This window comes from Scatophagus argus, chromosome 22 (assembly GCF_020382885.2).
Source record: "Scatophagus argus isolate fScaArg1 chromosome 22, fScaArg1.pri, whole genome shotgun sequence".
Classification (NCBI taxonomy): domain Eukaryota; kingdom Metazoa; phylum Chordata; class Actinopteri; family Scatophagidae; genus Scatophagus; species Scatophagus argus.
Window position 1 is genome coordinate 11,177,669 of NC_058514.1, and position 17,338 is coordinate 11,195,006.

At 41.3% G+C, this 17,338-nt stretch overlaps 1 protein-coding gene across 1 annotated transcript; it reads right to left on the reverse strand.

Moving 5' to 3' along the window:
* Nucleotides 1–12,046: 12,046 nt before the first annotated feature.
* On the reverse strand, nucleotides 12,047–17,160 carry creld2 (cysteine-rich with EGF-like domains 2). Its single transcript, XM_046378412.1, has 10 exons — nucleotides 16,779–17,160; nucleotides 16,516–16,598; nucleotides 16,035–16,145; nucleotides 15,734–15,825; nucleotides 15,378–15,554; nucleotides 15,152–15,250; nucleotides 14,055–14,138; nucleotides 13,698–13,793; nucleotides 12,770–12,910; nucleotides 12,047–12,428 (listed from the first exon to the last, which is right to left on the reverse strand). The coding sequence occupies exons 1-10, from the start codon at nucleotides 16,920–16,922 to the stop codon at nucleotides 12,370–12,372; spliced, it is 1,086 nt and encodes a 361-aa protein (XP_046234368.1). The 5' UTR covers nucleotides 16,923–17,160; the 3' UTR covers nucleotides 12,047–12,369.
* Between the last annotated feature and the right edge of the window lie 178 nt (nucleotides 17,161–17,338).

Here is a 17,338-nt window from a genome sequence, read left to right on the forward strand (position 1 = left end):
GTGTGAGTGCGCGTGAGTGGTTGTCTGTCTTTGTGTCTTAGTGCTTACATATTTGTGTGTTGGCCCTGCGATTGACTGGCCACCAGTCCAGGGTGTACCCCGCCTCTCACCCACAGTCGGCTGAGTTAGGCTCCAGCCCCCCCCATGACCCTGACGGATAAGCGGTATAAAAAACGGAAAATGGATGGTCATGGAGGTGAGTGGAGAGTCACATCCCCACCCCCTCCACCCCTTGTAGGCCCTACTGCACCCAGACAGAGTGGCCTGTGTCCAGTGGAGGAGCAAGGTGACGCCAGCGGGCCACACTGAGCCTGTTGTTAAAATCTGCATGTTAAGAGTTGGGGGCAGGGGTGAGAAGAGGGTGCTGGGGGAGAAGGCATGGTGGTATCTGGAGAGAAATGAAAGAGAGCTGGGGAACCCAGGAGAAAAAAGAAAAAGGAGGCAGACGGTATTGAAAGCATCTTCTGAGGGGAAGACACGAGTCAGGGAAAGATAGGGAAAGTAGGATTAGGAGGTGTGTGTGTGTGTGTGTGTGTGTGTGTGTACGTGGCAGAAGTTACATCTGTTCCCAGTTACCCCCTCCCTGCCTCTCCTCCAACCTCGTTTTTTCCTCCCAAGCTTGTAAATGGTAGCATTCTGCCAGCCATGTGGGGCTTTGAGGGTCAGGGGTTTCGCTCCTTGGTGGGAGATGAGGTGAGATGCACTCCATTAACAGTCAAATCTTGTTCGCTTGCAAACTCTAGTTGTGTAGCCACCTCCTTGTCGGGGGAAAATTCAAGATCATTACAAATACTGCTCATTGCTCTCAAAGTGGAGACCAGCACAGATTTCTTAAGGACTTAAGAGTATTATGGATGCACTTGTACTTGTTTTGAAGAGTGCTGGAAAAAAAAAGAGGTAGTTGTACTGTCGGTAGTACAATATGAAAAGGAGATCAGTTTTAGTGCTTACATATTTGGGTAAATGATAAATATTACAACTTGGGTCCTATTTTTGGAGTTTTGGCCATCATTTTCGTCTGTAATAATAACATTGTACTGACCAAGTTAATTCATGAGATCTGGGAACCACAGCAACATCTCTCATCATGGTTCATAAACATCAGTTCAACATCACAACAGTTCAACATAAACGTTCTGCTGCTGTATGCTGGGCACACATTTATTTTCCTGTCCAGCAATGGATTATTTCTTATAGTAATGTCTTTGCTCCCTGAGCAATTACTTTGGTTAGTACAACATTATCATATCCATGATCATCGTGTGGTGGTCCAAGCTACTAATATAAGGCCCAAGTAAAAACTGCATTCATCCAATAACATTAACGTCATTGGGTACAATGGTGATAATTTTTCAGACACGGTGAGTACTATCAAAATCTGGCGAACATGCATTCACATGGAACAAAATCTCCCTGTGGCTCGCTGTTTAAGTTTAAAGTTGTAGTTTGAAACAGTGCTTTGTTACGTAATTCCTGCTCTGATAGTAGTCCATCTGGGAGTACTCTATTGGCATGTACAAATGTGTGAGTGTGTCAGTGAGTGGGCGAGAGCAAGATGGAAAAAGTCAAGTGAGTGACTGTGTGTGTGTGTGTGTGTGTGTGAGTGATTGAGTATTGTGGGTGTATTGTATCGCCTCATCTGCTTTGAATGCAATTGATTAAATCACGTTCATTTCAGAATTAATTTTGTCAAGTCTATTTTTTCCACCTGCTAATTCAAATTGGAATGACAGCGCACCAAAGCTGTCTGTTGCCAATATGCATGCATTCCTGTACATGTATTTGTGTGTGTGTGTGTGTGTGTGCATGTGTGTATATGTGCGTCTGTGTGCGGAGGCTGCAGCAGCCTGGTGAGTGGGCTGCTCACTGCCTTCCATTCTCTGTGCAATCAGAGACACTTCCACTCCGTTTGCTACCAGAGCCATTCACAGCCACCACTAAAGACTCCCAGAAACAGGATGTAGGCCAAGCCATAGCTGCTATTGCTTGGCCACCGGTAACCGACTCTGTTCCAGCATTATGTAAGCCTGCCAGATCAAGCTGTGTAGTCATTTGGTCATACGCTTAATTTACATTTTCAGCGATGGAATGAAACACCAGAAGCCTCTCTTCTCTTCTCTTCTCTTCTCTTCTCTTCTCTTCTCTTCTCTTCTCTTCTCTTCTCTTCTCAACTTTAGTGAGGACAGCACATTGGCGAAAGGGAAAAAAATGCTGAAAAAGCCTGCAGATCAAAGACAGAAGATGTGTTATGTGACCATTATTTAACCTTTTATGGGTAAGCGTTCAGGACAGAATAACCTTCTACACTTTCTTCCATGCAGGACAGGAGAAAAGGAAAGTGGCTAAGATCAGAGAACATTTTTAGAAAGGAGGATGAGAATGTAAATAATTGAATGAGGCCTGGTAAGGCCTGCTTAATTTCCCAGTAATAAAAAAAAAGGCTGAGGATCATTCTTCTATAGCATGTGTCCTATTTGACACAAACACAAACAAGACTGATCTGATGCAAGATCATCACCTGAGGGTATGAGAGGAGAACATGATGGGGAGGCATGTTGTTGTTTATGTAACTACAGTGAGGAGGGACGTCTTTTCCCCAGCCTGTCGAAAAGGATCACCTGCGTGAGCAAGGAGGCTCATGCAGGCACCAACTCAGAACAGTAAAACAAAGACAAGGCCGCCTGGAGGAAAACGCTCCGCTGGATGATTTCTGTCCACAGCTGTGTCCAGCCTTTGAATTGGCCGTGCGTCCAGATGTTTCTGGCTATTAACGCAGTACATGTGTGGGCCACATTGCGCCTCTTACGTCAAGGTTGCCACCTAATGGCCAGAAGTGTGAAGACAGGTGGAGATACACCACTGAAAGGCAACTGGCATCAGCTTTATTGACAGTATATATGTTTTTACATACACATACCGAATTTGTCTTCTGCATTTGACCCATCCTTAGTTGAACACACACATGCAACACCCGGCAAATTACATGCAGTGAAACACACACAGGAGCAGTGGGCAGCATCAAGTGCCCGGGGAGCATAATGGGGGGCTAAGTGCCTTGCTCAAGGGCACATCAGCCGGCTAATGGAGGGGGGGAGCATTTTTCGCATTAATCACTCCACCACACCCAAATTTTTCCTGCCCGTCTGGTGGGGGAATCGAACCTGTGACCCTCCGATCACAAGCCTCTTCTCCAACCTCTAGGCCACGGCTGCCCCCATTTTTTTTTTCTTTTTTAGAAGAAAAAACAAGTACTGTACTAAAGTACAAATTTGAAATAATTACAATTGTACACAACATTTTAGAGGGAAATATTACACTTTTTTACTTCACTACATTGATTTAACGGCCACAGTTACTGACTGATAATACTGTAATGCATGATTAATAATAATTTATTTATAAAATATATTTTAATGTAATGACTGACATGACACATTTCTTGCATTGAGGGGTTTTATTTGATATTTTAAGTAAAATTTGCTGTTAATTCTAATGTAGTTTTACTTCAGATTTTAAGTGCAGAACATTCGCGCCCAGCAAAAATATTTTTACGTTGCAGTACTGCTAAATGATATTTAGTGAGCTCGATTGGTGTACTTAAAGTAGTGCAGAGCTTGTTTAATTGGACATGTTTGTGAGTATGCAGTATTTTGTGACTATGAAGAGTTATAGTGGGGAAAATGGGAAGTGAGAGGCTTCAGCAGAGTGAGCTTCAGTAGGGAATGAGTGGCATGTCATCAGGCCGGCAGCTCCACATAGCAGATATACTGTATTTCCAAAAGTGCTGATCTGACAGAGAGGTGACAGGCAAGGCTTAGCTGACCCAGCAGTGCTGCCCTCTCTCCCCCTCACTTTGTCTGACTGCAGACTCACCAGCACAGCTTTTCCAATAAAAGAAAAAGCAATGATTGGAGTTAATTTCAACCAAATGTTCAACCTAAAGAACTTTACGTTTTAAAATCTGTCATCACAAGAGGAGCTGGCATCATGAAGGAAGGATTTTGTTTTTACCCTCAGGTTGCTGAGCTGAACGTGAATCACCCCTTGCTCTGACCGAAAGTAGCCTCGTCAGTTGCATAACCGCCATCAGTGGGGTGGTCAGCATGGCTAAGCTGCTGAGCCCTCCTGTGATCATGGCTCTCTCTTTTCTAGGGTTCCCGTCCAGAAAAAACAAAGCCATATGAACTGATAACAGCCAGGAAATGAGACAGAAGCCCAGGCCTGTTTCATATCCAGTCGATTATAATAAGGGTAAAATGGGAACTGATGCCTGTTGTTATTGTGATAGGCCTTTCCTTGCTTTCATGTGGCCATGTGGCTTTGAAGGTTCATAAGAGGCTCATGTCCTCTCTTATTGCATTGCAATGAAACACATCCACTAAATTACCCAATAAAACGTGGATACAACGCAGTCACGTTTAGGAAGCTGAGTGAAGATGTGAGAATGTTTTGATGACCCAGCAGCAGTAGGCTGTAGTTTGACTGTGTAGCTGACAAAATGAAATTGAAAAAAATTACCATGACTGCCATTTAAGACTAGACTACGTTGCAAGTGAGGCTCAAGTTGAAACAACAAAAACAAATACCACAAATTACACTTGGAGGGTAAAGCTATACATGTAGTAGCTATTTGTAACCCACTCATCAGGCAAGAGCCAGGCTTCCACTTCAGCCCCCAGAACAGCATGTGAGTCTGTCACAGTGTCCATCAAGGAGACAGGATTGCAGTCTCACATGTATTTGGCCTCTTATGAAGCTTTAACACTTGAAATAATCGGCCATTACTAATGTACAGTACCTGACTAATGGGTGCAAAAGGCTTAGCTGCTGCGATACAGCCTGCAGTGACGGCAATAGAATCCTTGTGGGCTGTGACTGTCAAAGTACGTACACTGAAAGTGCTTGTTTTTGCCACTGACGAGCTCAGATTGTCTTTCCAAATGCCTGGCAACATTATGGAAAGGATCTCTACAGGGATGGAGGTTTTTGTTGAAGAGTAAAATACTTTTTTGATTAATCCTCCGCTATGTCACTCTCGCTAAAAACACCAGACTGCATTGAAAAGAATATATTTCATTGCGTCGTGAAACATTTATGATCACCCATGCCCAACAGAAATTAAGTAAAACTCGGCAAAAGTAATCTTTCCACTGTTCCTACAATCAGTAACTCTGGTTAGGTCAAAATAAAATCTTAATTCAGTGAGCAAGGGTGTAAAGCCAGAATATCTTTTACACTTTGATTTGTAGGCTTTAGCTTCTGACATCCTGGATATATCTTTCATCCTATATCCTGTCTGCTTCGCTCTGAAATCGATTCTTTGTTTTTCCAAAAATTAGAAAATATTTTTTCAGGGATTGCAGTTAGTGGCAGTGTGGGCTGCCTCCAACGAACTGATCTGCATTGGTTTGCACTGCAGATCACTGACATTAGGGCTGATAGTAAGAGTAATTTAGTGCCAGTAAACCTCATTCACAGGTGCAAAATGAAATTATTATTATTATTAAAAGATAACCTTGACGTTAACCTATTTGTGGGAAGTTTGAATCTGATCCAAATCTTAACCTTTAATTATCCTCTTGATTATTTTGTAGAAAAACTTAATAATCCCCAAGCTGTCATCTATTCTTTTCAACAGCTCTCAGAAAGCAACTGAGCCATAAGATCCGGCTTCCTTCAAAAGAGCCGTAATTCCCATCATTAGTATCAGTAAGAAAGAAAGAAAACACATCGGACAAATTAAATTCTGTTTCTCAACAGTGTTTGAGTGTGGATTTAGTTAAATTACCGCACAGCTTACAGTAAAGGAACACACAGATTCAGTCCTGTGACCTTCCAGTCTCACTGAACACTAATCCCACCTGCCGCCCAGACTGTGTTGTCTGTCTGAGCTTGTGTGTGACCTCGTCTATCCCCACACACCACCACCTTGTTCTCTCTCCTCCGTTTCTGTTTACACCCTCCAGTGTCAACACCACCTGAATGCCATGGCAACACACGGCGCTATGAGGAGACGCAGAAAGGGGCCTCCTCTTCCACCAGGGTTTTATAACGGGTTTTAGAGAAACGCTTTGGATAATATTTTGAAGTTGTGTCCAACAGTGAGAGAGAGAAATATGCCTTTGATGTGGCAAGACAACTAGCGTTTTATGTTACTGCAGGTGTTAAAACAGGTTAACAATGCAAAACACTGCCTATTCATTAAATCCAGTTTTACAACCCCAGTGTAAAGTAGGTCACAGCATCATCTGCGCAAGGACTGGTACACCTTTTTTAGGTTATCTCCTAATTTAGACTTCAAAAATAAAAATAGGACCATGAAAAAAATTGTCCATGTCCAATTGTGGGGTCCTGACACGAGGGTTTCTCCAACCAAGTATTGAACAACTGGGACTTGTTAATCTAAAAGATTACTTATGGAGGATTTTTGTGAGGCTCCGGAGATATCGGAACACTAACACCCAATTTTCAGATTTTATTGTCTTCACAGACTCTGTTGAGCATCAACATCTGGTTAGTTAGTTACAATGTGACAGGGTGGAGGAGGTCCTGGAACTGAAAGATCACAGGCTGCACAGTAGATGGATGTCTTTCCAGGTGTGGCAAACACCAAATTCATTCAAATTTGGGAAGTTCACACAGGAATATGATGAATTTATGGCAACCAAAAAGACCACATCTGCTGCAACTGTTCGTCAGAGACATGTGACTTGGTTGCATGCTGTCTTTTTTTTAAAAAAAAAAAATAGAAATTTTCCAGTTTTGTGTAACTTGTGCCTATTTTGAGGAATATGCACCTCACACACTTAACTTTTCATTTTTTCCCGAAAACATGAGCAATTTGTCAATTATTACAGTTCATCCAGGTGGGGACAGGAACACTTGTACGCACATTTCACGGCAATCAACCCAATAGGTGTTAAGGTATTCTACTCAAAACCACAAATGTGATCCTCCTGGTGACACTAGAGGAAAGGTCAGAGCATCCCTAAAGTCAGTTTTTCTGGAAAACATGAAACATTTTGTGTCAGTCCATCAAGTAGCTGTTGAGCTATGGAAGAGAATTAATGAAAACCTTGACCTGCTGGTGGCGCTGCACAAAAAGGGGATTATTAAAGTCAGTACGGTTTATACTCTGGAGAAGATGAATGTCTGAATTTGATGATGTTGAGATATTTTCATTCTGGGCCGAACTGGCGGACCGACCAACAGACAGGACGACCTATCCGTCCCTAGCCATGCTTAGAGCTGTGAGCTAGCATCACTAAAAAGTAGGGACAAAGTGATAAAATAACTTGAAAATCCAGCCAAATCCTGTCATGATCAACCCCAACAGGAACCCAAAATAATAGTATTGCTTGAAAGACTGAACAGAAAAATGTTCAAAGGTTATCTGGATGTAGGCACCGACACCCGAATCTTCAGCAAATGGACATTTAGCCACAGATTGAGTAACTTAACTCAGCATTGGTTTTTTATAGAGGAAGACTGCTGCATCTCTTTGGAGGGAGATCAAAGTCTCCATGTCAGACTCCTCTCATTCCTGATGTGAGTGAGAGACCAAAGGCCAGACGATGCCGTTGCACTGTAGAGCTGCACGCATACATAGACACACACACGCAAGCCATATCTCATCTGTCTGTCATGCAGGCGTACGCGTACACACAGATGCCCTCACATGCAGACAGACAGATTAGACATGGACGCTGGCTTTAAGATCAAACAAAGGTGAGTAACATCAATCCATCCTACCTGTCTGCAAAATCTCTGTACAGCAGAGAGCCTGCCAGCTAGCAGTACACAGCTTCTTGTCTCTTTACCCACCTCCTCCTCCTCCTCCTCCTCCTCCCGCTCTAGGCGGTGCAGTGTGGCATGGGAGGCAGCGCGAAAGTGGATTGGATCAGAAGATGGAAGACTCCCATATATGCAGCAATTCTATGCGTACACAGTACTTACAATGAAAATTGAAGCAGAAAGAACAATTTTCTCTCCAACTTTTCATTTTCCGCACAACAGGGGTAACATAACATGCTGAATAATTAAAAATGTTTAGATTGGTTGCACTCTTACTGAGCAGAATAGTCCCAGGTAGAATATCATTTTTACATGAGAAGAAAATGCTGGTGTTATTGAATGTTTTCTGACATATTATTTCACTGCTCCTTCAGGCCCAGGCACACCTTGAAAGTATCGTGATCTCATATGTGTAAATAATTCAGATTCACGTTATGTTTCCCTGTTTGCTCCTATCAAAAGTTAATTGAAAATCTTGTAGACAGGAATGTTCATCAGTCCAAAAACTGCAGGTTCTGCAGCTGTAATGTACTTTCATATATTTACCTGACTCTACGAGCAAAGAAATGTTTCTACCTGGGAGAAAAAAAAAAATCAATGAACTTAAATTTTACATTCATTCCACATGTGTGTTTTAATATTTCACTTTGTTGAAATTTGATAGATGCTTATAAAATCACTCACAATGCAGTTACAGTAAATATTAGTCACTGACCAGACATATATTCTAGTCTTTTAAAAAAATAAATGGTTATGTTGCCTATCTGAACAACATAGCTAGATTAAAACTTGAAAACGGCTCTCTTAGACCTGAGCCTCAATTCACCTGCAGCTTTTGCTCGGAAATAAAAGTGTATGTGTGTTCTTGTTTTGTAACCTCAGATACAAACCAGATTGAAAAAATGCCTCTCTGGTGAAATCAAGCATTCAGGTTCATCTGCGTCTCAGGGGTCACACAGACCGCAGGTCAGTGTGTTATATCTCTCTGCACACAACACAAATTTCCAATTTCCCTTCCTTAACCTCAGGCAGGCAGCTATTGCTATGCATGCAGCCCCAGTCGCTCCTCTGTCCTCTATCTAAGGCCTTTACTTCCTGCCAAAGTCTGCGCCAGTAAATCATTTTGGAGCATGAGTGCTGGTGTCACTTCATTCATCGAGGCTCCCTGCACCTCATTTGCAGTGCCCTGAAAGAGAACAATTCCAAAACAGCACCTTGAAAATGTATATATGAGTTGCCTTTGTGTCCTCTCCGCAGTCTTTCTAATTTGTCTGGCTTAATTGCTGCGGTTTGAGCGTCCAGCTGGGTGAAAGGAGGGCAGACACGACCGCATCAGAGAGGGCACCAAGTTTAAGGAGAGCCTGACATCAGAGGCGGTGTGGGCCACTGTCAGCTGAACAAAAGCACATGGTGCCACATCTGGCTTCTCGTTTAGCATGCAGTTTCCCTCAACATACCTCAGCACTATGATTATCTCTGTCCCACTGTCTTACAATGGAACAAAAAGGATTGTTGTCTGGGGATAGCTGTGGGAAACAGCAGCCTGAAATTTAACCACTGATGAATGAGGATGAGGAGGAGAATCAGAGTCACAATCTGATGCCAGGAAGTAGAGGGCAGGGTGTCCTGGCCTGCTAAAATAGAAAGCCGAATGGAGGAGATTACAGTGCTATCAGTCCAGTGTCAGTGCATTTTCTTGCACTGCAGATTTCCTCAGTAACTCTGTCAGTGTCCTTGTAGTCACCCCGCTGCAGCTGGACCATGTGCTCCACAGCTGAGGTTTAATGGAAGAAGAAAACCACCACAAAGTCAAGAGAAAAGAAAAAAAAGCAGGGTGCCCCTCCAACCACAGAGTAGCTGTGCTCATGTAGCTTCAGTGTGTGTGCGAACACATGCATGGGCCACGCTGTGCATGTGCAGACACAAAGACACCATCCATCTCTTTAAGTACATTTTGTGGAATTTGACCAGGGATTCACTGCACCGCCCAAATGGGGAACGTCAACATGTGAAATAAACATTTTTCTAATTTCGACTTCAGGCAAGCCCAGTGGTTGGAAGAGCTGTCTCAGGAAGGTCACAAGTTCAAAATACTGAGAATTTTAAGCAAGCTTCTGAGGAATTACATGTCTGCTCCAGTGCTTGTAATATTTCGGTTTGTCGCAATCAATGTTAAATGCTTCTCGCAATTAAAAAAAAAAAAAAAAAAAAAAAAAAGCTGTATCCTCTTCAGATGAGGGCCGGGGGGTTCTGAGATTGCATTTGAGCCAATGTGTTTCATCTCAAACGGACTGTTTACCTGAACGCAACCAAAGCCAAATGGGAACACAGAGTGATACCACATCTCTTGGCTAAACAGAGCACTCTATTACAGCTCCACTTTGTGGTTTAGGATGATAAGTTGGGTGGAGTGCCTTACTATTAACTTACCCCGGCTTGAATCACCAAACCTGTGCTGCTGCTCTGTTTGGGTGTTTGTGGCAAATGTGAAAAGCCCTTGAGTGAAGGAAAAGCCAGGTGAATCTGTAGTGGTTACTTATTGTGCCCAGTTGCTCAGCTCACCTTACTGCAACCTGACTACAAACTTTCCTGGTTGAGACGTTTCTAACACTGAAGTGGTGAAAGTGGACAGTCTATCTCATTTCCAAGCGATGAGATATCATATCAAATATTTCTCCTCACTGGCAGTGTGCTAATAAAGGCTGAATTCACCTAGATGGGTGTTGTAGCATCAATACTAGGTACACTGACTCATGTATTAGTCAGTATGCTGACTCACGTTAATGCCCTCTTGCTGTCTCTGCTGCTGGGGTTCTCATCTAGCTTTTCCTGTCTCATAAAGAAAAACACTTTCTCCCTTCAGCTATTGATGATATGAATTTTATAGGTGACCCAGGAGCTTTTTGTTTATTTTGCTGCTCTGACATTGTTGTTCTGTCTTTAGCTCTAGGCTACATTTTTGCATTAATTGTGGACACAAGGACATATTAAAGGACTACTTTGGGAAATAGAACTATTAGCTATTTTTTATTTAGACAGATATAGATTTCACTCTCATTTCTGTCCATTAAAAATGAAAGTAGGACAGGTTAGCTTAGCAAAAAGACTCAAAACAGGGAAACAGCTACGATTGTGTCCATAGGTAACAAAGTCAACTCATAACAACTCATCTCAGACGTTAACAAATTAACATGTATCTCTTTAACAAAAACTGTTTTCTGTTATATAAATCTGTTATCCTTTGACTTGCCAGTAGTTTATCTGTTTCCAGTGTTTTGTGCTAAGCTAAGCTAACCAACTGCGGCTTTCATATATTTTAACTATGTGTTTTTGAGTTGAAAAAGTGACCATTTTGCAAAACCTATTTTTTATATTCCTGAGAAAAACGTGAGGTTGTGATGAGGGTGAGCAAATACAGAACATGCCAAGATTATTATTCAGTCCTGGGTTTTACATCTGTACCAGGAACTTGATAACGGTGTACATCTGGGAGCTGTTTTCTCATCCTCCCTCGTAAAACCTTTCCCATATCGCGGAGTTAACATCCAGGAGTGAAAAGTGGAGGTGAGGCCAGGGGAGTCTGTGGTATGATTGTATCTCTGCTGCATCACCACCAGCTCAGACAGGTCTCAACTGGCTGCTCCTCCACCTTGGCAAGCCTGTCGAGTCAAAACAGCTGACATCATCCTGCAAGAAGCTGGAAAGCCTTATTGCAAGGTGAGACTTGGGTTAGGAAAATATGCTTTGATCCAAACGGGGCCACAAGAAGGTCTTTCCAAAAAGTATCCTGACGCCTGAGTGGTGACTGTGCCACTGCCTTTCGAAAGACTAAAAGAAGATACCAGTGATATGGAAAACTATGTGAAGTGCAGCCATATATGAAATCTCTGTATTTGTGTTGTGTGTGTAAATTCACTGATTGAGGTTATAGGACATCTAAGTATGGAGAATATAAAGCAATTATTTCTATGTTAAACAGGAACATGTTTAATTACGCATCAAAATGGCAATGAGATATGAGGACAAGGGATGAGTAAAAACAGTGAGACACACTATTTAGTCCTGTCTAAGTCAATTTAGAAAAGGCATTCATCTTCACACAGAAATGAGCATCCATATATCATATGGTTAGACTGCCACCGTGTGGTCATCTGTGATCACTGCAACACAACGCAACCTGTGATCTAATTTAATTTAATTCACTGCAAGACAAAAATTGTACAATAAAATTGACACAATTTGTTGACATGGGTTTATATTAAATTTAACATGATACGCCTTTATTGAAACACCATCAACTGTAAAACCATACAACAAATAAAGACATCAAGTGGTAATTTGAGGACAGCAAAGAAAAGCAAGAATGACCAGCATACCGAGAGCTTAAAATGTCTTTTTTTTTTTTTTTTTTTTTGTCCTTTAATCCATGATCCACAGCGGGAACAGCTTTTGTTGGACTTAAGAGCAGTTGGAACATTAAGTGCGTGTTGTCGACAATTTTAAAACGAGCTGCTTCAGATGTGCAGTAATTCCAACCTTTCTTCCCAGTTGCTCCCCTTGGTCACAGTTTTTACATCAAAGCTCCCCGTGTGGGCTTGTGGTCGTCTCAGATGCTTCTGACTCTTCCTCTTTTTCTGATGGCAATGAAAGTATAAATAATAATAATAAGAAGAAGAAGAATAATAACCTAATGTATTCACTTCTGTGTTGATAATATTGTGATACTGTGGCAAATTTTCACATCAGCTGAACTACAGAATTATCTGTGTATTTTTAATATTATGTAATTTTAATATTTTACAATTCACTTTCAATTTGTTTCATCAGCTGTGGTATAAAATTTACTTTATAGTGGGCAATATAAGCTTTTTTGTGTTCAAAAATTCAGAAAAGACTTGCTAATATACACAATAGATATTTAGACTGTGTAGAGCACAAATCCAACGAAAGCAGCCTTTAAACCAATAATCCTCACCTGGCTGTGGCACCTGGACACACTTGCCATCTTGCTCCTCATAGCCACTCGAGCAGATGCACACATAGCTTCCTTTAGTGTTGACACACTCTTGGTGCTCCTCAGTGCATACGGACTCTGGCTGGGAACACTCGTCGATATCTGGAAAACACAACGCAACACTGATACGCTGACCAGATCAAGTTACCCCAGACACAAAGTCACCAAGCGGTCAGAGGTAATACAAACAGAGCAAAGCAAACGTAGCGGCTGCAAAAAAGACTCGGCAAAGAGGCAAGACAGAGACACCTTCTGGCCACGCACGCTGTTAAAGCACCAGCAGGAAACAATAAGAAGAAGACGGACACACAGCTAAATGGATCATAACATCAAGCTCAAAGACGAATGATATTCCAGATTTTTCTTAATTCCTAAATGTGTATTGGTGTCACTAACTTTTTTTTTGTATATCAAAAGCCTGATTTTAGGGCTCCAGCAGCATGCAGATTTCATTTTTTATATCGACAAGAGGCGTTTATCATATCATGTACATCTGCCTTTCTTATACTACAATTGTATCTTATTAGTGTCATTTAAAAAAGTGAGTAAACGCCATAAAACATTTCATTTCATTGCAACACTGCCTAATATCATATTCCTCTGAGCCACAGCGCTACACTTTTATCAAAAGACAATTAAAAACACACTAAACAGCCACATATACTTACTAGCAAAAAGAAATCAATTAATCAGTTCGCAACAGGCCCCTCAAAAGCACTATTTCCTATCATCTGAGTGACATTTGATGAGAACTACAGTGCACTAGCTGTTTTTTCTCACTGTTTTTTGAAATTGTGAATCACAATTTTTGCTCACAATTCTCATAGAGTTGATAAAAATATGAAAGAGTCAAATCTTTTATCCAAATAGTAAATTATTTGCATCGTACCCGTGCAGGTGCCCTCTGTGTCCTGGTACCCACTGGCACAAGCCTGGCACTTATCAGGACCGGCTCCAGTGCAGCCGGAGCACACTTTGTCACAGACTGTAAAGGACAAACACAACAAACAGCTTCCTATTAGAGGAATATCAGTAAACAAACATTTACTTTTCCAATTTAACTGCTGTAAGCTTGTGAAATATTAAATAAAATAAAAATAAATCCCCAATCCAACAATGGATTTGGGAACTTTATATATTAAAGCAGAAATACACCTAACACTAGCAGCATTTCTTTTTACCATACAGTAGAGACTGTTGTGTCCACATCTTTTAGATCAAAATGTTGTGCAGAGAGAGTAATCACCCTTGCAGGAGTAGGAGCCGTCCGTGTTAAGGCAGTATTGATCTTCTTTACATGGAGAAGGATCTGAGGAGCACTCATTTACATCTGGAACACATGAGAGTTAATGCAGCTCAGTTGGGAAGATGTTAAACTGTGCTGATTTCAAATGACAAATGAAAGACATCCTTTAAAATCAAATCCACCTGCATTTAACTCAAGCTTTAGCTGATTTTACCTTAACACTCTCGAGAAACTGTTTCGACAATGGAAATGTATTTGGTCTGTAATAAATAGTAGGGACCGTATTTAAACTAGAGTTACCACCTAGACTGCTGGCACTATTTTATAAAACACATCCTGTTGTCCTCCTGTCATTCTGATGTCGCTGTGGCTTCCTGAACACTCATTTTTATATCTACTTAACTTCCTATTGTGCTTCCTGGTTTCGATTCCTCACTACAGTTGCTCCACAAATTCACTTCTTTAACTGAAATGTTTGAAATGTTGTTTTGTTTTTTCTCATTCAGTTTTAAACATGCTAATTCTCCTCAAATCATACTGAATTTCTGACTTGAAACAACTTTTGGATACTTTAGTTTTAATTGATTTTTAACTCTGATTTGAGCTGTTTTAAAGTCACCCAAGTCTAAATATTAGATTCTTTGATAAACAGTGAATTTGTTGGATAATTTTAAGTAAGTTTGCTTGTCATTCTTTTGGCTCTCTTTTGAACTACGAAAAATGAATTTGTATTTGTTTTATATGTATTTTCACACATTAAGTCTTACATGGAACTATAAGAGAACAGTACAGAGTAAATACAGAAGACTGATTTACAAAATCCTTAATTTTATACAATATTTCACTACTGTTGTGCTTTGGTTTAATGTATGTGCTATCACTCAATTTTATTTCAATTTCATCAACTTTTTTGAGTTTAATTTGTGTATTTGTTGCAGGATTCCCAAAAATCATGAATTTAGTTTTACTTAAATCCAAAAGTAATTTCAAATTATTACTAAAATTAGTATCATCTACAAACAGAATTCATATTAATGTTTCACAAACCCCTACATGATCTACATGGACACTTTACTTTTTACTCTTTCTGCTCTTACCAACACAAGCTTCCTGGTCATCCTCCTCCCAGCCATCTTTGCACTCATCACAGTCCTGATTGGTTGCTCCAGTGCAGGTTTTGCAGGATGAGTGACATTCTGTAGTAGGAGGTGGAGCCCGAATTCAAAAATCATGACAGGTTTGATAATTTCCTTGTTTGTGTGTATGCAGGTCAGTGATGCATCACAGAAAAAGCTAGCGGTGCAACAGCAGCTGCATGTGTACCTGTGCACAGAGAGAAGGTGTCATTCCTCACTTCGCTGAAGTAGCCGTCAATGCAGTCCAGGCAGAACTCCCCTTTGTAACCGTGGTGACAGCTGCACTTTCCGTTCCCTCCACGAGTCCCTTCGCCATCGCACATCCCGTTGCCATGACAAGGTCTGTCAGCGCCCCCCACACAGGCTTCAAAGAATAAAATCAGAAAGGCAGCACAAATAGAAAGGTTTTACTTTTAATAGAACTTTTAACATCACTGCCACATCCACATGTGCTTGGGGTTATTCATGTTTGAGCTACATTATGCCAGAAACAGAACTGATGTACTAATGCTACTCTAGTGTTAATAAAAGGATTTTCCTCACCATTGCAGTCTGGTCCAAATGTTCCCTTTGGACAGCACACTTTGATAGTTTCAATGCAGAACCATTTATGCAGATCAGGATGTTTTGTTTTCCTGCATTGCAACAGGAAACAAAACAGGAAAAGGTGAGGTGTATGACATTTTTACTGAGTGAAATGATGCTCTCATACACAAATAACTTCTGCGGGTGACACCTCTCATCCTATCAGGGTATCAATCAGTTTGTTTTTTTTTTTTCCACATCCTTGTGCTATTAAACTGACAGGGGAATCCCAACCAAGTGGCCGCTATGGCTGACTTACCTCTTGAACCACCAAGTTTCAAAATGCTCTTCATGCTCCTCTACCATGCGGTTGCACTCGAAGCTGCTGCTGTCACACAGGCCCTCCACAATCTCCACCAGACGGATCTCGCTGTGAATGAAAAACAGAGCAGAGGTAGATATGAGTATGCGCTACCCATTGCAACAAAAAAAGGAAGCATTGCATGGAAGTTAGTTCACGTCTGCAGGTTTTTGAGGAAATGCAGAGACGTGAGACAGACCTTGTAAGAGAAGGAAATGATCACCTTACACCTGCCAAATGTTGCAGTTTGAAGACTTACCCACCAGCCAAACAGTTAGTCAGAGATTCAAATGCCTATTGTTTATCAAAAGCTTTGACCCACTTTTTTGTATCAAGTACAACAGCCTGTGACTCTTGTGCAAAGCAAACATGGCTCTGATGACTGACCCCTGTGGCAGGGTGACCTTTAGTTCGGACAGGACAAGATCCACCGTCTCACCTTGTCTCATATTTAGACAGCTTTCTCTCCTCCCAGGCTGTGTTGCCTCCGCCAAAGTTCTGCTTTGCTGTTCTGTCAAAGCCCTAAAACACAAAAACATAGTCATTATTTACACAGAAAGAAAGCACACAAGGGTCTGACAGAAGTAAAAAGACATTTCAGGCATTTGGCAGCATTCGGTGTAACAGGAAACACAGTATAAGAGCAAGATATCAACAAAATGAAGCACAACACATAAGATAATTTAAGAAATGCTCCCTGACCTTGTTGAAGTTATCTGTGATTTGCTGACAGGTAATACAAGCGCTTTTTAAATCCCTCTTGGCGTCGGTGACTTGAGAAAGTAAAACAAGAGTTACACAAGAGAATAGCAGCAGTAGCCGCAGCTCTGGACCGGTGAACAGCATCTCAGGCGATCAGTTCAGACACAGTTTCATATCAAGACACAGCTTCAGCCACTCGCAAGCAAGCTTTCAACTGGTATTAAAATGCTGCACAGTTCGGACACATCTAAATGAGCTGCACTTAACATTAAATACAAGTTAGCGTTATCTATGCAAAGCGCAAGAAAGTACTATTTACATGCCGGGTGTGAAAAAACGATGCCGTTTTAGATTTCCGCGTCAGCCTCTTGTCCGAATTGTGGCTTGCGCTGATTTGCTGGGATCATCTGTCAGTCAAACGTACAACCAAATACAAGCCGCCACGCGCGGGACATAAAGGTCCTTCCCCACGTGGAAAATCCAGGAATTCTGTTAGTGCTATTTAAAATAATTTCTTTTTCCTTTTCTCTAACGTTTTTGAAAAACTTCTAAATTATATC